Genomic DNA, 22,679 nt, shown 5'->3' with positions numbered 1-22,679 from the left:
TCATGGCTACCATGTATCAGATTAGCAGGAGAAAGGAAGAAACCAAAAGGATCATGATTTACATGAAACTAGGACTCTACCACTCCAAACAACATGAAAAATCGCCCCAGTGTACAGACTGAAGAGCAAGAACAAGAAACTGGGATACCTGGAAAACCAGCCCATTTTAATTTTTGTCCTTTGGGGTTACTTCCAATACTAAACAATCATGAGAAGTGACATTCAGTTAAGTTTGTTTGACTACACTTCCTGGAAATATGTACATGAAGTACAATTTTATTAGCTAAAGAATTTTGGTTGTATCAATAAATCTCAAATAGTATATACATACTAAAACATTATTTTGCCTTTCTATAACTGTGATTTACTCTCTCCCTCACATTTAAATTGTCACCTATCCTCCTCATCAAATTCAATAATCTTGGTATATCTTCTCATTACAGAAAAAATAAGTTCAAGGCTAACTACTTCAAGACAAGATCCTGAAATATAACTTCCTGTGATACAGCTTGAGTATCCCTTATCTGAAATACCTGCAACAGGAAATGTTTTGGATTTTCTTGGATTTTGAAATATTTATAGAATACACAACAGTTGGGCATCCCTAACCTGAAAGTATAAAATCTAAAATGGTCCAATAAGCATTTCCTGTGAGCATGATGTCAGCACTCATAAAGTTTTGAACTTTGGAGCATTTTGTATTTCAAATTTCTGAATTAGGGATATTCAACCTGCATGTCTAAAAGAGTATTAAGACTTTTATCAAGCAAATTGAGCATCTATAAGAAAAAGGTATATTTCAAATGAACTGAGTTTTTAATTGAGATGAAATTCACACAACATGACATTAACCATTTGAAGGTGTACAATTCAGGGGCATTTGATATACACTCACAATGATGTGCAACCATTACCTCTATCTTGTTCCAAAACATTTTCGTTACCCCCAAAAGAGACCCCGTCTGTACACATTAAAGTCACTCCTCATTCCTCTCTCCCCACCAGCCCCTGGCAACCACTAATCTGCTTTTAGTTTCTGTGGATCTATCTATTCTGGATGTTTCATATAAATGGAATCAGAAAATATTTTGGGTCTGTTTTCTTTCAGTTTTCAAAGTTCATCTACGTTGCAGCATGTATTAGGACTGCATTGCTTTTTAGCACTGAATAATACTCCATTCGATGAATACACCATATTTTGTTTATCCATTCAACTGGTGATGGGTAGTTTCCACCTTTAAGCTATTGTGAATAGTGAGTGCTACTATAAATATAAATATTCACGTACAAGATTTTGTTTGAATACCTGTCTCAATTCTTTTGGGTATACCCCTCAGGAATAGAATTGCTGGTTATGTGGCATTTTTGAGGAATAGATGAATTCTTTTTTTTTTCCTGACCAGTAAGGGGATCGCAACCCTCAGCACGGTGTGGTCTGCACCACACTCAGCCAGTGAGTGCACTGACCATCCCTATATAGGATCTGAACCCACGGCCTCAGCGCTACCTCTACCAGCACCGCCCTCTCCCGAGTGAGCCACGGGGCCAGCCCAGATGAATTAATTCTTGACAGTTAAAACAAAAACATTCAATACCTTCTCAGTTAGTAAAAAGAAATCCTGATGTGCTCAGAATTCTCTTTCCGTACAGGTACTTTAGAAAAAAATATTTTTTACACTTCAGTGTGTAAATTTTTGTGCAAAAATTTCATTTCATATTTAGATAAAGCTGTATTGAATTAAGGACAATATGTTTAAAACAACCAAGTTTGCAAACTTTCAAGTTATTTTTTAACATACTGAATATAAATTTAGGATTCATCTTTCCCTGGTTTCAATCCACCTGTCAATGTGCAAACACATTAGTTTATACAAATAGACACTATAAGGTGAATTATATTATACATTTTTAACTAAGTTGAAACCTTTTAAATATGACTCAGTATCAGAGATAATATGGAGAAAGAATAGGCATAAGTGAGAATATGAGTGTATATGTATAACCAAATGCATCATATGTATTTTATAATTTTTCTAAGATGTTTATAGTATTAGAGCCATAAACATGTACTTCATTATTCGATTTGTTCTAGAATATGCATGAGACCCACGTGCCTATATATAATGCAAGGGTAACAGGATTATGATTATGAATGTGACTGAGCAATAGCCAGGAGACCAAAAATTGGTCCAAAGGAATTTACTCAGGAAAATTATAAGCTATAGTTTTCCTACTCTTCAAGCTAGCATTGCCATTATTTGGTATTACACAAACATCACTTTTGCTTCATAAACTGGTTATATCATGTGTGAGAAGATCATTTAAAAAATACAGTCTATCAATTCTCATTCGTTACACCATATTCTGATGGACTATGTCTGTGTATGACCTAACTTAGGAGCTTTTTATGCTCTAAAATAAACTCCATAAGGAAAGAACGTGTTGGAACCAGCTATCAGGTACTGACAGGTGACCAAAAAGGTGTAGAATCTCTGTCAAAGCTATTGGTGAAATCCATGTACTGTTATATACAAAGGGAATAAGTGATAGCAGATTATGGTAGCTTCTGTTACCAGCCTTCTCTACAACCCAAGATGGATCAATGTTTATTATGATGTTTTCAAGTATTATTTCAAGTAACTCAGGTCAAGAAGAAACTCAAGAGAAATCCTGTTTTCTTTTCTTTCCTGCCTGTTAAAGTTATTATTGTAATAAAAGGAAGCTTTAATAAAGTGAACTATACTACTTGAAAAAATTAAATATTTTTAACATTTTACCATTTGTTACAAACTAAACATGTTTTAAAATACTAGAATGTTCCAGAAAATATGCATTTAGTCTAATACATTAGTTCTCCAAAATGTATGTTCATTTTCTTTGAATCAAGCCTCTTTTTTTAAAAGGGAAGTCTTGTAGTCAAATACTCCTTATGAATGTGTCCCAGAAACCATCCACCGAAATGTAAACTATGCCTATTTCACTCCTGAACATAATTTCCAAATATACTAACAAGACTCTTCTATCATAAAAATGAGCACAGTGGGCTTAATTAATACCAAGAATTCAATAGGGGTCTGAAAGAGAATTGAGAATTTTGCTCTGTGTATCTGGCAGAGATCATTTGACAAGAGGAATAGAAATGAGATTATAAAATCATCTTTGAGATTTAGGCCAAATGCAAAAATTTCCCCTCATACATATAATTACATGGGTACTTCATAAAGTTCGTGGAAAAATAAAACTAAAAGATAATAAAATCATTCCCTAAACTTTTTGAAGTACCCTCATATATCCAAGTTATCATTTTAAATTTCCTCCTGAGCCAATCTCTCTCTCCTCTTCTCATGTTAAAAATTAAACAAAACAGTAGATAAGAAGGAAAACCTTAAAACAAAGAGGGTCTGGCAAAACATATGCAATGCTGTAGACTTTGAAGCAAAGAAACTTGGGTTCTAAAGTACTGGCTCTGTCAAAAATGAGCTGAGTAATCTTCAGTAAATAATGACCTTTCTGAGGACAGGAAACTAAAGCCTCGGTAGGATAAATGACTTATTCTGAGTCACACAACAAGTAAGTGTTTAAGTGTATTAATGTATCCCACATTCCAACCCATGATTTTAACTTAAAAGTCCAGAATCCTTTCCACTGTATCTCTCCTTCTCTCACAACACAAGCATTTGCATTCAACGGGAGGGATGGGAGTGTTCATATTACAAATCTCTAACAACAGAATTTTGGGCACAGGCAAGGAAGGCTACACATCATTATACACCAGTAGTCATTCATAAAAGTTCCTTCCTGGTTATTACGATGACATTATTTTGGTTTTGAATATGTAGGCTTGTTCTATAAATTTCATCAAGATTTTGCATTTTAATCTATTCAATTTAAAAAGCACTTTTAATTTTATACTAAGATCTCTGTACTACTACTTTACACTGTAAAGAGCACTGTCAAATACATGAAACATTTTAAGCCTACCTACTGTAAGTGCTCTCAAAGATAGACTCTGTGGTGAACATAAAATAAAATTGTAAAATTCAATCATGTGATGAATCTTGTAATACATGTGTGTAGCCAATACACACATAGAATGTTATAAAACTATGATGAAGCCACAAACAGGAATTTCACAAACTTCCTATGCACTTTTAAGCTGTATTAACTTAGGTCATAAAAATAACAAAGATACTTAAATGTTATTTTAAAAATAGTTATTTAACAATTAGGATAGTATTATACAATGTATTCTTATTTAAGAACTAGTGAAAAAATGGAAAGATATGTGGAATAGACGAATTCATCAGGGTTTGAGACCAGGTACTATAACACTGTTAGAGAAAGAGGTAAATATTCCAGTAAGCAAGCAAGCAAAAGTTATATAGTCTTCTGTTTCCTAAGAAATCAGGGGATGAGACAGAGAAATACACAAAAGTACGCTATTATGAACTTAACTGTAAAGTAAATTCATAAAGTAATTATAAAAGGAAAGCATCTCCCCCTACCCCAGATATTTACCATTATCCTTGCTGCTATTTTCTTCGATAGTCATTTGTTCAGCCAGTTCAGACAATGATTCATCAATGGTCTGGCTTCCTCGAAGTGTGAGGGAGAGCCTTCTCTTAAATTTTTTCATCCTATCAAGTAAATGTGGCTTTAAAAATCCTGAAAGAAAAGAATGAACACAAAATTAAGGTTATGAATATTTTACGGCTTAAGAAAAATGTCATTCTGGGTTTACTGAGAATCTTCAGAAGAATTCTCACTTCTGCTAAACATCACAAAATCCAACCCCTTGTTTGAAAAGATCCACCCATTCTGATCTACATAGGTTGAACATTCCTAACCTGAAAACTCGAAATCAAAAGTGCTTTGAAATCTGAAATTTTTTGAGCACTGACACTCATTTCGATTTTCAGATTAGGGATGCTCAACTGGCTTGTATTCTGCAAAAATTCCAAAATCCAAAAACATCAAAATCCAAAATGCACCTGGTCCCAAGCATTTCAAATAAGGGATATTCAACCTATATTTATTTGGTACCATAAGACCAGGAATTCTACATAACTAAAGAGACTATAAGCATCACAACTCAATTAAGAAGGACTGGAAATTTTATTAAAATGTGCTTACTAAAAACTAATTTTGTGAAAATAGCAACATTATTTTGATGCTTGAGTTCCATCACTATAAATATCAATCACCATATTGAAACCAGTCAGTGTTATCTTCAGATATAACCAGGAGGTGGGGTGGGAGGTGAAGGGTGATGGATAAAGAATGATGTTTAACACTTTATTCAACTGCTCCAACAAGGAATTTTCCTTTTTAAGTCTTTAAATAGCCAGTTCATTGGGGTTTGGTTTTGTTTTTCCTTGGTAAGTTGTTAAGAGACTCTTGCTGTTATCATAACAGTGCCAAGTTTAAGAAAGAAAGGAAAGCCAAACTAAGAGGTATCAAATGCCCACACTAGAGATTCTCATATCTCTTAATTTAGTCTTCTTAACTCTGAAGGGCAGACTATATTATCCCATTTTCACACATGAGAAAACACACTCAGAGAAGTTCCCTGACCCAAGTGAAACAAACAAATGATAGAACTGAGATTTAAAAGTAAGATTACCATTTACTCTTTCTTCCATATTACAACATCTCTAAAATCAAGATCGCACAATTAATGGGATGTCAAACTTTGTCTCGCAATTAATGGGATGTCAAAATGTAATTAACAGCATTTTTTCTTTCTTAGAGGTATGTAAACTAATGGTATAATTCATAGTGGACTCTTACACATGATGAAATAGGTACTTTTGCCAAAACCAGTTCTTCAACAACTTATAACTTCTTTCCTAACTTGCTACTTCTGACTTGTGATGAGCTAGTTTACCAGATCACAACACAAACTGTAACCATTATCCTAAGAGTAAGGTCCTTACAACTCCCCTATGCTAAAACACATGAGTTTTACCATCTAGCTCTAGACATCTATTTTTGTCTGTAAGTGTTTTGCTTATTTTCTTATTCTAAGGCTCTATTCTAGTAGCTGAGTTTGCTGAACAAGTGACCTCTGCATGAAATATTAGTTATGGAATAATCTTTGTTTGCTCAAAGACAGGGGGAGGGTATCAACTACAATTTAGAGATGATTGTTTTATATTTTACCACCACCACACTACATACTTACTACATCTTTATAAAATCACTATAATAAAAATATAAAATATAAAAACCACACATATTAAAATAGTAAAAGTTGCAACTACATTCTAATAAGGAGTCTTTTCACCCAAATGCTCTAAAATAAAGATGTACTGTGGTGAGATACTGGAAAGCTTCTATTCCTTAGATTGGTTTGGTCCTAACACTAAAAAAGCCAAACTTATGCTGCTCAATATTTTCTATTAACTTATTTTCCAGTTTACTAATCTTCTTTTTAGCTATGTCTAATTTGCAGTTAAACACATCTATTATTCTCTAATTTTATTTACTATATTTTTCAGTTGTAGAATTTCCACTTGATTCTTTTCTATAGATTCCAGTTCTCTAGTGAAATTCTTCACCTTGGCATCTATTTTCATGTACAGCTTACAGTATTTTAAAGCCCCTCCCTGTCTGTCACTCCAAAGTCTGCATAATCTGTTTCTGTTGTTGATTTTTTTCTCTGGGTCTTGTTTGTGGGCTTAGCAATTTTTTAACTGAATGCCAGACACTGTATATGAATGATGTATGAAAATGTGTATAGAAAAAAATGTCAAGGTTTGGATGGTGTTAACACCTTCCAGAGAGGATATAATTTTTTTCTAGCAGGCAGGCAGAGTAGGAGGTCATAACTCAATCTAATCAGTGACTGAGCTGGTCTGAGACTGGGTTACAGATACTATAAAAGACTGGCCTACCTCTGGTCTGTCACCACTCTTATGGTGTGGCCCTTCCAGTGATTCCAACTGTAAAACTAGGGCCAAAACAACAACAAAAATCTATTGAAAGCCCCACTCAACTTCCTCAGTTACCTTCTGCTCATCTCTTATGCCCTGCTCAGTTTTTATTTCCTTATTCAAAACAGACTAAGAGTTGAAAAATGCCGTAGGAGGAAACCCAGCACAGAATGAGTCTGTGTCCCTTCTCCCTGAATCTTGATTCCTTAAATCTTGACTGACTCAGAAGCTCTACAATGCCTTCAAAATGATTTTTTCCCTAGCATTTCTAGTAGTTTTCAACAGGAGCTATAGTCGGCTACAAGCTACTCCATGATAGACAGAAATGGAGGTTTTGATGTGGATCAGAAGAGATAATATATGTATTTACCAAGCAAGGTGAACTTATAGGAGGTAGTCAGTAAACTTATAAGAGCTGATTCCAACTAGAACACCTGTTAACTGTAGGGCTATTCTAAATGTTATATTCTTCACTTCTAACAGTCAATCTTTATAGTGCTGCCTTGACAGTCAGTCAAATCCATGCCATTTATTTAAACATATTAGATATTTAGATATATTGAGCTACTGCCACTCTCAATTACCCCCTTTTCTGTAAGACTTTACACTAGAGATACTCTCCTTTGTAAGGCTCCAGAATCACCCTGAGCAGTACAGGAATATCTCAGCAGGCTTTGGGAACTCAAACCCTGCACATTCTGAGGAAACACTTGCCTATGAGAAACCCCTGGGAGAAAAACCTCTGAACCACTGGAATATCCTGCCTGATAAGAGTGCTTTGTATACCTAAGACCTTGATCACACCAGATAATTTACATTAACAATGTGAATTATGGTGAATGCCTATTTCTGTATGCCTGGGCCACACTGTATTAGTATGACTTCTGAGAGGAGGAAAGATAGGGGAGGCTGGAAAGTGAGTGGCTGAAGTCAGTCATATGGGAACTCCATGCCTACCTAATCCTCAACAAAAATCCTGACACCAAGACTCAGCTGAGCTTCCCTGCTTGAAGCTCTTTGCATGTGCTGTCACACATGGTTGCTGCAAGAATGAAGAGCTGTCCATGCAATTCCTCTTGAAGAGGACAATTGGAAGCTCACACTTGGTTTCCCTTGGGCTCCATCCTATACACCTTTTACCCTTGTTAATTTTAATCTATATCTTTTATCTACAATAAATTATAACCATGAGTTTAACAGCTTTTCTCTGAGTTCTGTGAGTCCTTCTAGCTAATCATCAAGCATGACCACTTGGTCTTGGGAACCCCCAACACACACCCTCTAAGAAATCTATATGCCCAAACAAAAACTCCTAAGAGCTGATAGCGCATAATTACCAACTTTTCAGACTCCAGCTTTCTCAAACACAGTCATATGGTCACTAATGCTCATACAACTATATAGAAGTCATCACTTCTGAATCTTAGCACACCATTTTTGAAAGTTTGCTGACTATGAGACCTGCCTATTGTTCTAGATGACAAATAAAAATAACAAAGTATAATAGAAATGTTATCATGGAACTAATTCACACAACACAGTAACATTCTACAACATACACCAATGAAGTATGGATTCAGTATGTATTATAGCAAAGAGCTGACCTATCTAAGACATTAGCCAACAACCAAATGTGACTATTGTGCTATAAATGTAAAATGCACACTAGATTTTAAAGGCTTAGCATGAAAAAAAAAAAAAGAATGCAAAAATATCTCAATAACTGTAGTCAAAATCAAGAAAAAAGAAAGTAGAATGGTGGCTGCCAGGGGCTGAGTGAGGACAGAAATGGGGAATTACTGTTTAATGAGTGTAGAGGTTCAGTTTCACAAGATAAAAAGAGTTCTAGAGACAGACAATGGTGACAGTTGCACAACAATATGAATTATGGTGAATGCCTATTTCTGTATGCCTGGGCCACACTGTATTAGTATGATTACTTAATACCACTCAACTGTACACTTAAAAATATTAAGACAGTAAATTTTATTATGTGTATTTTACCACAATTTTTAAAAAACTGTAAAAACAAAAAACAGTGGCTAAGACAATAATAAATATTATTTCTCACACAAAAAACTTAATCATTGCTATATTGATAGGATGTTGAAAAATATTTTTGATATGTTTGGTTAAGTAAAATGTATCACTAGAATTAACTCAGCCTATTTTTAAACTTTTTAAAAATACACACAAAAATTTTTAAATTACATATGAAGTGTGCATTACATTTCTATTGGGCAACACAGATAGCACAAGTAGATCTTGGTGATTTTAACTGAGTGCAAAAAAAAAAAAAAAAAGTCAAATAAACCTATTAACCTTTTCTTCATACAGTGCTCTTGAACAATATATTAGGGAACATCTATGTGTTTATAACTCAGAATAGTATACATGGCACTTATTTTATCATTAAAGAGTGAAGAAAATGCTGGTCTATAAAATAACTATGCATATTTTCTATTCTGTCACAGAAATAAACACACTTCTAATACGTAAGAGCAAAAGAAAAAAATAGTTCATTATAAAACTAAACCTTACTACAAAATTTTCAAATAAAACTACATCTTCAGAAAAAAATCCTATTTTTACCTTCCATGATATAGCTGTAACATTCTAATTAACGAACTATGATTAATAAACACAGATAGCAAAGAATTTCATTACCATAGCCTATATCATTATTAAGGAAAAATATTCCCAAATGAAATAGATTCCTTGACATTTCTAATTATCTTTAAATAGAATTATGCATACCAACTTTTTCATTAGCTGAGAACAAAAATACACATAATGCTAAAATACTATCTTTTGCCAAGTAAAAATAACTATTCATGTTAGCTTTAAGGTAACTCTTTATTGTTTATCATAATAAAGCAGTGCTAAATTACTGATTTCCTAAAATCAAAACCTTCAAGAATTTGGTTAAAATATTTTACCTACTTTAATAAAAAATTTTATATAGGATTGTTAGGATCTTTACACTATCATTTCCATGTTAGGTCTATAATGTGATTCATGGTGAATGTCTAAATTTTTAGTTTTATGTTTTCTTCATGCCAGTGAAAAAGCTATTTTCATCTTAAAAATACGTATACTATAACTGAAGATGAACCCTAAAGAAAAACTCCACAATTATTTTACTATTTTTAAGATTTAACTACATAGTAAACTATTATAAATGCTCACATTTCCACATAAATGTCACTCTTCAGAGGGCCTTTTCCTGACCCTCTCTATTCCTTTACCCTGCATATATACATATATATATATATATCCATATATATACACACACAAGTATACATATATCTCTCATATATGTATACTTGTGTATATCTCTCATATATGTATACTTGTGTGTGTATATATCACAAAACAATTTTTATGCTTTTCTATATCTCAAAAGCACCTCCAGTTTTTGTTATAGCTGGATCAAATTTAAAAAGGTAAAAGGGCAGCAAAGGACATAGAATAACAGCATATAACTCTCCATATATATATATATATATATATATATATATATATTTTAGATAGCTGAAAATGTTCAAAACCAGTTCCCAACCACAAGTGTGCAAAAGGAACTTACAAATATAATGCATTATCTTACTTCACCATGGGCTAAACTTGTTCTGGGGTTATGTGCTATACGATTAACAAAAAATCATGTTTCTTTTACCCTGAAAAGGTAACTATTCTATTCACTTACAGAGTACAGATAACCATTCTGGAATGCCAACTGAGTTTTGCCCTAGGAATGGGAAAACACATGTGTACATACACTGTTTTAAAAAGGCCAACAGCTGTAAACACTCCCAAACTAGACCCTTTACTATGAGTCTTTACTTGAAAAATGATGATGTATTGTGGTCCTCTTGGCACTTCCGATAAGAAACTCTTTAGAAATAAGGTAAACTTATATTTAGACTAAGATTAAAGGACTTATTAGAGGGGCAATCCACTGCTTATGTCTTTGAAATATTCTAAAAACTACTTTTTGTTAATTGCAGAAAAAATTGAAAAATAGGCTAAAGATCGTGTGTTTTTTAAATGACTAAATGACTTTTCTTTAGCTAAATAAGCAAAATTTACATGTAGAACAAATCAAGCATTTTGAAGTTAAGATTAAAATCCAAGATTGAAATGGCAAACTAATGTTTTTCCCACTTAATCTTGCTGTTGTCAATTTTTCTGACATATCAAACAGAGTAATATCTGACTTCACAATAAAGATGGCCTTATTTTTTATAACATTTTCTGCAGCAACTTTGGCTTTAAACAAAACCTGTTGTAAATGCTGTGAACTCATTAAGTGGTATGTAAATTCATTTTCTATTATTTTTTCCACAATGATTAAACCATAATAAATACTGACTGCTCACTAGGACACACTTATGCTAACCATACAGAATGAAAAATAACCAACGTTTAAAAATTAAGTTTTTTCACTAGAGACACAACTTTGTTATTTGCATAAAACACAAAGTGATTGTACTTAACACTGACAGAGCACTGAATCAAACTTTCAATCATGCCTATAGGTTGGTTCTTCCCACAGCATTTAAAAATCTTAATCCTTTATGTGTTCAAATCTGAGGCAGATTCTTTTCCTTTGACAGTATGAATGGTCAAACACAAAAATCAGAAAAAGAAACCTACCAAAGATTTTCCCCTATGCATAAACACCACACAAGAAAGACAATATAAGACTGCTGTGAGACTTAAAATGTCAGAGAAGAAAGCTCTAGGGGTAGATCCCTCCACCAAAAACAACCAGCAAACTGGAAAAACAACCAGGAACTCTGGAACCTGACTGGACACTTAAAACAACCAGGAGCAGGCATGATGGAGAGGCTGCTGATCTTGACAGGAGAACCACATGCGCAAACCAGCAGCTACCATTCCCCATTCCTTAGCCCTGCCACAGCAGTGGGCATAACAGCTTGCATTTCTGGAGCAGTTTGCTAGTGCCAGAGCAGGCAGTGGGGAACTTTGTCCTCCAAAAATTTGGGGTTGCACATTTTGTTTAGTCTGGTGGATTACTAAGAGACAGGCACAGATGTAGATTCTTGCCTTTGTTTAAGTCCTCTAGGGCTGCAGGGGGTAAAGGAGTGGAAATCCTCCACCCATAGCTTTCATTAGGTTTAAAGAAACAGCCCCCTTTTTTAAAAAGCCAGATATTTTGATATTTTTGTCAGGTCACTGGCTGACTGCAGAGATAATGGAATAGAAACTTTGGTGGTGACCACACATAACAAGGAACACACAGTTTGCAAAAATAGTTTGGGAAGGTCACAGATGGACGACAATAGCTCTCAACAAGCAAGAAACACATTAGGAGTGGGAGAATCTGATTTCCACAGTTAACACATTATACTACTCACAGTGTCCAGGTCTCAACAAATAATTACAAAGCACATAAACAGAAAAGCATGGCTCATTAACAAGAAAAAAAGCATTTAACAGAAACCTTTAAATTCCCAAGGAAGCTCAGAATTTGCGATTACTAGTCAAAGATGTTAAATCAACTGTCCTAAAAATGCTCAAAGAGCTAAAGGAAACCATGGACAAAGAACTCAAGAAAATCATAAAAACAATTTATGAACAAAACGAGAATATCAATAAAGAGAGAGAAATTATAAAAAGGAACCAAACACAAACTCAAGAGCTGAAAAGTACAAAAAACGAAATGAAAAATTCAGTAGAGGGGTTCAACAGCAGATCTAAGCAAGCAGAAAAAAATGATTAGTAAATTTGAAGGTAAGGCAATCAAAATTATCCAGTCTATGAAAGAAGAAAGAAAAACAGAAAGAAAAAAGATTGAAGAAAAACAGTTTGCGAAATCTATGGGACCCTGTCAAGTGTACCAACATACACATCATAGCAGTCTCAAGAAAGAAAGAAAAGGAACAACAACAACAACAAAAAAAACCCTGAAGAAATAATGGCTGAAAACTTCCCAAATCTGATGAAAGACACAAATGTACACATCTAAAGAGCTCAGCAAAATCCAAGAATAAACTCAAATAGATCCACACCAAAGCACATTACATTTAAAGTGTAGAAACCTAAAGACAAAGAAAGAATCCTGGAAGCAGCAAGACAGACGCAATTTGAATTCACAGAAGTACTTCAAAAAGTTTGTGGAAAAATATAATGACAAGATAATACAAATCTTTCCATCAACTTTTTGAAGATTCTCCCCATAGAAAGGCTCCTCAATAAAATTTACAGATGATGTCTGATCAGAAACTATGAAGACCAGGTGCCAGCAGGAATAGCATATTTAACTTCTGGGGGAAAATGTCAACCAAGAATTCTATATCCAACAAAACTATCCTTCAAGAATAAAAGAGAAACTAAGACATTTCAAGACAAACAAAAGCTGAGGAAGTTTTTTACCAGTAGACCTGTCCTACAAGAAATGATAAAGGAAGAAATTCAGGCTGAAATAAAAGGACATAAGAAGAAATAACATTGGTAAAGATAACTACATAGGTAGTTATAAAAGTATTATTGTACTTTTGGTTTGTAACTCCTTTCTTCCTTTCCTAGATGATTTAAAAAGCAAATGCACAAAAAATTATAAATCTGTTAATACACAATGTATAAGGAGGTAATCTGTGACTAGATGGATATATATAGGAGCATAATGTTTATATACTACTGAACTATGTTGGTATTCAAATTAGGTTGTTATAATTATAAGATGTTAACTGTAACCCCCTAAGATTACTAAATTACTAAAACGGTAACTAAAAAATATTACAGAAAAGAAGAAAAGAGAATCAACTAAATGCAAAAAGGGCAATAATAGACAAACTGTGGAGTGAGAAACATTAAATGGAAGAAGACTTTTTTAAAAATCAATAATTAAATGTAAATGGACTAATCTCTTCAACTAAAAGGCAGACACTGGCAGACTATATTAAAAATCACCTGACCACCCAAATGCTGTCTATGAAATGCACTTCAGATACAAAGACACAAATAGATTGAAAGTAAAAGAATAGAAAAAGGTTATTTCGTGCAAATAGTAACCACAAGAGAACTGGGGTAGCTGTTTTTTGTCAGACAAAATAAACTAAAATCATCAAAAAAGATAAAAGGAGACAAAGAAAAATATTATATATTGATAAGAAGCTCAATACATTAAGAAATAATAATTATAAACATACACACACCTCACAGAGACTGAAAATATTTTAAACAAAAACCAACAGAAGTGAAAGGAAAAATAGTTCAATAATAATTGGAGACTTTAATACCTCACTTCCAATACTGGACAGAAGAACCAGACAGAAGGTCAATAAAGAAACAAAAGACTTGAACAACACTATATACTTAGTGTATTATACTTAACTGACATATATAGAATGCTTCACCTAACAACAGCAGAATACACATTCTTCTCAAGTACACACAAAACATTCTCCAGGATAGACCAAAAGTAAGGTCATGAAACAAGTCTTAATACATTTTTAAAAACTATAACCATACAAAGTATCTTTTCTGATCACAATGGAATGAAAGTAGAAATCAACAACAAAAGAAAAACTGGAAAATTCACAAGTATGTGGAAATTAAACATCACACTCTTAAACAACCAATGGGTCAAAGAAGAAATCACAACAGATATTAGAGAATACCTTGAGACAAATGAAAACAAAAATACAGCATACCAAAACTTATGGTATGCAGTGAAAGCAGTGCTGAGGAAATGCACAGCAGTAAAGACCTACATTAAATATCTCAAATCAATAACCTAACTGTATACTTTACAGAATTAGAAAAAGAAAAGCAAATTAAACCCAGAGCTAGCTAGAAAGAAATAATAAAGACTAGAGTAGAGATAAACAAAATAGAGAATCCAAAAACAATAGAGAAAAATCAAATCCAAAGTTGGTTCTTTGAAAAGGTGAAGAAAATCAAGAAACCTCTAGCTAAACTAAGAAAACAGATTAGACTCAAATGACTAAAACCAAAAATGAAAGTGGGAATATTACTCCCAATTATACAAAAATTAAAGAGATTATAAAATGCTATGAACAAATTGTACGTCAACAAACTGGATAACCTAATGAAGTGGACAAACTCCTAGAAACACACAAACTACCAAAACTGCCTAAGAAGAAACAGACAATCTAAATAGACCTATAATAAATAGACTGAATCAGTACAAAACACTTGCAACAAAGAAAAGTCCAGGACCAGATGACTTCACTGGCAAATTCTGCCAAATGTTTAAAGAACTAACACCAATCTTTCTCAAACTATTCAAAAAAATTGAAGGTTGGGGGGCTGGCCAGTTAGCTCAGTTGGTTAAGGCGCAGTGTTATAACACCAAGGTCAAGGGTTCAGATCCCTGTACTGGCCAGCTGCCAAAAAAAAAAAAAAAAAAAATTGGAGGGGGGAACACTTCCTAAGCCATTCTATGAGGCCAGCATTACCCTGATACCAAAGCCAGACCAAGATACTATATGAAAAAAACAAAAAACAAAAAAACCTACAGGCCAATGTCTTTTGTTAATACAGATGCAAAACTCTTTAAGAAAATACTAGCAAACCAAATTCAGCAGCATATTAAAAAGATTACACCATGTAGGTATATGACCAAGTGGGATTAATCTCAAGAATGCAAGGTAGTTCAACATAAGAAAGATCAATCAGTGTATGCTGTCCAGTTAGCTTGGTTAGAGCACAGTGTTATAACATCAGGGGTTCAGATTGCCATATCAGCCAGCTGCAAAAAAAAAAAAAAAAAAGAAAGGAAGAAAGAAAAAAGGAAAAAAGAAAACCAATGTAAATATCATATTAACAGAATGGAGATAAATCACACGAACATCTCAAATGACGGAAAAAAAGGATTTAACAAAATTCAACACCTTTTCATTATAAAATCACTCAAGCTAGGAACAGAAGGGAATTTTCTCAACATGATAAAGGCCATAAATGAAAAAAACACAGCTAACATCATATCCTATTTTCTTTTTTTCTTTTCTTTCTTTTCATAACATCATATTCAATGGTAAAGATGGAAAGCTTTTCCCCTAAGATCAGAAACAACATAAGGATGCCCGTTTTTACCACTTCTATTCAACACAGTTACTAGACATTCTAGCCAGAACAGTTAAGTAAGAAAAAGAAATGTAAAAGTTATCCAAATTGGAAAGGATGAAGCAAAACTATCTCCATTCACAGATGACATGATTTTGTATGTACAATACCCTAAAGAATCCACAAGTAAAACCTGTTAGAGCTAAATCAATTTAGTAAAGTTGTAGGACACAAAATCGACATGCAAGAATCAGTGGTATATCTGTAGGTTAGCAATAAACAAAAAGGAAATTTAAAAAAGAATCCATTTAGAATAGCATCAAAAACAAGAAAATACTTAGGAATAAATTTAAACAAGGAGGTAATAGACTTACATGCTGAAAACTAGAAAATATTGTTGAATGAAATTAAAAAGGACCTAAATAAGTGAAAATACATCCTGTATTAACAGATTGAAGACTTAATATTGTTAAGATGACAACACTATCCAATGTGATCTACAGATTCAATGGAATTTCGGCCAAAATTCCAATGGTGTTTTGTTTTGCAGACATAAAACAACATATCCTAAAATTTATATGGAATTCCAAGGGACCTTGAAAAGCCAAAACAGTCTTGAAATTGAACAACAAAGTTGGAGGACTCACACTTCCTCATTTCAAAACTTACTAAAAAGCTACAGTTATCCAAACATTATGGAACTGGCATAAGAACAGACATATAGACCAATGCAAGATAACCTTATGAGAGCCCAGACATAAACTCTCACATTTGACTTTTTGACAAGGGTGCTAAGACTATCCAATGGAGGAAAGGAGAGTCTCTTCAATGAAGGGTGCTGGGAAAACTAGATATTCTAATGCAAAAGAGTGAAGTTGGACCTTTACCTTATACCATATACAGAGTTAACTCAAAATGAATCAAAGGCTTAAATCTAAGAGTGAAAGCTACAAAACTCTTAGAAGAAAACACAGGGGAAGTTTTTTGTTTGTTTGTTTTTTGTTTTTGTCTGACATCTTAGTGTGACTGCAGTGGATGCTGCTGCTCTTTGATCCTCTACCTCCCAAGGACAAGAAGAAGACAGACACCAGAAATTGGCCAGAAAAGATAAAGATCCGTGGCAAATCTGAGGGCAAGGCCAAAAAGAAGTGGTCCAAAGGCAAAGTTCAGAACAAGGTCAATAACCTAGTCATGTTTGACAAGGCTACATATGACAAACTCTATAAGGAAGTTCCCAACTATAAACTTTTAACACCAGCCTGTGGTCTCTGACAGACTGAAAGTTCATGGTTCCCTGGCCAGGTCAGCCCTTCAGGAGCTCTTAGTAAAGGACTTGTCAAACTGATTTCAAAGCACAGAGTTCAAGTAATGTACACCAGGAATAACAAGAGTGGAGATGTCCCAGCTGCTGGTGAAGATGCATGAACAGGTCCAACCAACTGTATATTTGGAAAAATAAAACTTCATAAAATGGGAGGAAAAAAAAGAAAGAAAGAAAGAAAGAAAGAAAGAAAACACAGGGGGAAATATTCCTGACAATGATTTATTAAATATGACACTGAAAGCATAAGGAAACAAACAAAAACATTAGACATATTGAACTTTAACTACATTTAAAACTTCTGTGCACACAGGGAAAGTAAAGAAAATAAAATGACAACCCATAAAATAGGAGAAAATATTTGCAAATCAAATATCAAATAAGGGTTTAATATCCAGCAGGAAAAATAACTCAAAAACAAAAAACAAACACCCAAATAAAAACTGGCTGGCTAGCTCAGCTGGTTAGAGCGCAGTGTTATGGTCAAGGGTTTGGATTCCTATACTGGCCAGTCACACCCCCACCCCACAAATAAACACAAAACAAAAATTTTAAAATGGGCAAAGGTCTTGAATGTACATCACACCAAAGAAGATATAGAAATGGCCAATAAGCACATACATGAAGAGATGCTCAACATCATTACTCATGACAGAAATGCAAATCAAAACCATGAGATTCTACTTCGCATCTACTACGATGGCTATTATCAAAAAAACAGAAAACAACAAGTGTCAGTGAGGATCTGGACAAATTGGAACACTGCTGCATTGCTGGTGGGAATGTAAAATGGTACAGCCACTGTGAAAAACTGTTTGGTGGTGACCTCAAAAAGTTAAAATAGAATAATCATATGACCCGGCAATTCCTCTCCTAGGGATATACCCAAAAGAACTCAAAACAGAAACTCAAAGAGATACTTGTACACCAATGTTAATAGTAGCATTATTCACAATAGGCAAAAGATGTAGACAACTTGTCAATCAAAAGATGAATAGATGTTCTCATAACTGGGAGGTTAATACATAAATAAAGAAACAAACAAACAATAAAGAGACAGAGAGAAAGAAAGAAAGAAACAACAACGATAGTAATACATTGAACTTTTAGAAAGAGAGAAAAGAATTGTGGTTACTAGAGGTGGAAAAGAGGAGGGGAGGAGGGGGGAAAGGGAGAAGGACTATAGAGGAGTTGGTTAATGGATACAAAGAATGATTGCGTATTGTAATGATGAAGAAGCTAACTATGATCTAACCATCACACATTGTATACAACTACTGAAAATCAACGTTGTACCCCACATGTATATGTAATAGATTATCTTAAAAAAATGAATAAACACAAAGTGGCATACACATACAATGGAGTACAGTAGTTCCCCCCTGTCCTTGAGGGATACGTTCCAAGACCCCCTGAGGATGCCTGAGACCAGGGACAATTCTGAACCCTATAAATACAATGTTTTTTCCTATACATACACACCCATAATAAAGTTCAATTTATAAATGAGGCACAGTAAGAGATTAACAACAACAATAATAAAATAGAGCAATTGTAACAATATGGCGGCATCGCTACTCTTGAACTTTGGAGCCATTATTAAGTAAAATAAGGGCTACTTGAACACCAGCACTGCATTACTGCAACAGTAGATCTGATAGTGACTAACCCGAGCATAGTATATACAGTGTGAATATGCTGGAAAAGGGATGACTGACATCCAGGGCAGGAGGGTACAAGATTTCATCAAGCCACTCAGAATAGAGTGCAATTAAACTTATGAATTACTTATTTCTAGAATTTTCCAACTAGTATTTTCAGACCATGGTTGATGAAGGGTAACTGAAACCGCGGGGGGTGAGGGGGTGGGGGGTGGGGGGTGGGGTAGGGGGACTACCACAGTATTCTGCCATAAAAAAGAATAAAGTTCTGACACACTACAACATACATGAACCTTGAGAACATTGTGCTAAGTGAAATAAGTCAGACACAAAAGGAGAAATACCATGATTCTACTTATATGAAGTATGTAGAACAGGCAAATTCATAGAAACAGAAAGTAGAATATAGCTTACCAGGGGTTTGGGGAGAGGGGGAAATGGGATGTTATTTTTGGGTAAAGCATTTTTGTTTGGGATGATGAAAAAGTTCTGGAAATGGTGGTGATGGTTACACAACGTTCTGATTGTATTTAACGTCACTGAATTATATGCTTAAAAATATTTAAAAATGGTTAATTTTCTTATGTATATTTTACCATAATAATGAAAAATTTTAACTACTGTCAGCTGGCATTTATATTATTTTTTCACCAAGCCTAAATATGGCCATTACCTCATTTTGGTAGAACTTTATTTAAAGAATTGGCTAAATAATTTCAGTGTGAATAGTCAACCTATACCAATTAGTTGAACACAACTGAATAAATATTAGGACCATGGCTTATGACTACGAGGTAGAAACTTACAAAAGCCTTCTGTCACTCTCACCTCAACAGTAAGAACAATCCAGAGAGACTACAAAATCAGTTTTTAAAACTCAGAGAGCTAAGGATGCCAAGAAACATAAATGAACTAAATTCTAGAGGAACGAGCCCTCTCTGGAAAAGAAAACAGGGCTGTTGTCATGGTGAAAGGAGAAGCGAACCTACAATAGAAGGGAGAAACTAACCCAACTTTTAACAAACTTTTAAGGGATGCATGTGGGCCGACAAGACAAATTAAGACCTGAGCAACCTCATTCACAAAGCAAATCTGCATGTTCCCAAAAGGATCCTTTCCAAGTACTGGAGCTGCATCAGAGGGGTGGGGAGACGGGCCCATAAAATGCTAGGGACAGGGCAGGAGAGCTTAGAGAAACCCCTGCCCAAGAGGCACTGGGCCTTCACCAAATGCAGCAGGTTATAAGTCAGTGCTTTCTCCAGAGATGAGGAAAGCCAGGGGTGGGGCTAGAGAAAAGAAAGTGTACCAGCTGCTCAATACGTCAGCAGCTGGGCTGTGAAAGAGAGAGAGATCTCCCACAGTTCAAAAAACTGTTGGCTAGGCTGTAAAGGATGGAGAGATTTCCTGAGTCTCACAAGTGCTCAGATCCCAAACCTTAATGAAGGGAAAGTCCTGATTCTGCCCTCAAAACATGACACCAGTGGTGAACTCACTATAACCAAAGCTGTAACAGAGTCTCAATGTGAATTAGATTGACTCAACCCCTAACACTCGTGGCCTGACAGAATAGTTCAGTCTGTACTGTCCTTTTTCATACAAAGTCAGACATAAAATAAAAAATTAGAGATCAAGAAACAGAAAAATGTGACTCATAATCAAGAGCAAAGATGTAATAGGTTTCAGTGATAATTATTTCAAATGATGGCTTTTGTTTTGCTACTCAGATAGTATTTTAAAGTACTATAGTTTGGGCCGACCCCGTGGCGCACTCAGGAGAGTGCGGTGCTGGGAGCACAGCAGTGCTTCCGCCGCGGGTTCGGATCCTATATAAAGATGGCCGGTATGCTCACTGGCTGAGCGCGGTGCGGCCAGTCACAAAAATGACAAAAAAAAAAAAAAGTACTATAGTTTATAGAATAGTTTAATTGGAGTAAGAGACTGTTTTTGATAATGACTATTGTTTGTTTCTCCATATAAAGGTATTGTAAGTGGTGTATAAAATTCATACAATATAGAAACTAGAAGAAAGCAATGGTTTCACCTGGCTCGCCACTGTTAATAGATTGGTCAACAAAATGCCAGATCTTTCTTTGTGTCAATGACATTCATACAATGGTCTGTGGAATGTGAATATCTCTCAAGATACTACAATATGCTATTTGGAAAAAAAGCATTCCATGGTAAAATAAATTTTGGAAAATTAAATCAACTAAAGTAGAAAACTGTAGAACTTTGCAGAGACTTAATATATACTAATGAGTATTATGATGCTCCAAATATATTTAACCACACGTTTTAACACTTTACAAAACTATTATTAACATTTAATAAAACATATACAAATATATTCACATAAATTGCACCAGGCCACACATGCTGTCTCACATGCTGTTTTCCCATCAAGTATTATATTTCAGCTTTTTCCTCTCAGTCATGTCATGGAGATCGATTTAGGTAAATGAATGTAGCTATATATCATCTTTTTAAATGGATGTTTAGTATTCCATCACATGGCTGTACCATGCAGCAGAAACGTTTTATGCTTCCTATTTTGTCACACAATATTAAGAAAGACATGGTGCGATACACTACAGATAAATATATTAAGAAAGGGTGAGGCTTAATAAAAATTAATAAATTATACTGCTTCATCAAGAACATTCTAAGTGAAACTGTTTCTTTCCCTGTAAGTGCATGCATACGAAAAATGCCACTGCTATGATTTGAAATAAAGAGACAATAGCTTTACACACATTGCATATGTACCATTAGAGAAAATGTCAACACAGTTATAAAAAAAATAAGGCAAATAACATTTCACTATTACAAAAATTAAGTTTTGACCTTGCAGGCTTTCTGAAAGGATCTCAGGATCACAGACCGCACTGTGAGATCTGCTGAGTTCGTTTACCAAACTTAATTCCAGTTAACCTATCGTAGCAAACTGAACATTAATAATTCAAGAAGAAGGTTAATGGTCAGCTAGTAATAATAGTAATAATCATAACCAAAATTATCAATTGCTGAACACAGGAAGAAGAGCAAGTATGGAGAAAACACGAATTCAGAACTGAACCTTCTGGAACAAACAAATTTGGTACTATGGAAAGAAAACTGAATTGGGATTCCTAAGGCAGGTGCTAGAACTCAGAAAAAAGTCAATGTTTAAAGTACAGATTTGAGAGTTGCACTTACAAAACTGATTGAAGCCAGGAAGAATACTTGTAATCGGAGGGAAGGTCAGAAACTTCAGGAATGCCTACAATTAACAAGTGAATAAAGGAGAAATCATCAAAGCAGTTCCAAAAAGAATGGATAGAGACATGAATTTTGACAAATGAAGGAATATTAGACACAATTCAGGCCAACAAATTTATTTTATGATTAAAGAAACAGAGACTTGAAGAGGCTCAAAAAATGAAGTGATTTGGCCAAAGGCTCTGGAAGTGAGAGGGTCAAATCTTAAAATCCCACCTTAGGGATCCCAATTCAGTTTTCTTTCCATAGTACCACATTTCCACAGAGTCAGGAAGCAACCCCTTCCTCTTCTAGCTACTGAAGAATTAAAATCTAGCATTAGGGACAAATATCAAGAAGAAATTGTATTTGTATCTCTATTCCCTCCAAACCCTGCTCCTCCTGCAGTCTTCACTATCCCAGTGAATGGTACCAAGTCTTTGCTATCCCAATAAACTGGTAAATCTAACA

General features: G+C 34.4%; 1 protein-coding gene across 2 annotated transcripts in view; it reads right to left on the bottom strand.

Moving 5' to 3' along the window:
- CDK17 (cyclin dependent kinase 17) overlaps nt 1-22,679 on the bottom strand; it is a 104,393-nt gene that overhangs the window by 44,278 nt on the left and 37,436 nt on the right. For both annotated transcript variants that reach the window (XM_063074595.1, XM_063074594.1), the window contains exon 2: nt 4,519-4,665. In XM_063074595.1, coding sequence (XP_062930665.1) covers nt 4,519-4,636 — 118 coding nt within the window. In that variant the 5' untranslated portion in view covers nt 4,637-4,665. The remainder of the gene's footprint in view (nt 1-4,518; nt 4,666-22,679) is intronic.

Source organism: Cynocephalus volans, chromosome 12, assembly GCF_027409185.1.
Source record: "Cynocephalus volans isolate mCynVol1 chromosome 12, mCynVol1.pri, whole genome shotgun sequence".
Classification (NCBI taxonomy): Eukaryota; Metazoa; Chordata; class Mammalia; order Dermoptera; family Cynocephalidae; genus Cynocephalus; species Cynocephalus volans.
This window is presented reverse-complemented; position numbering and strand designations above follow the sequence as displayed.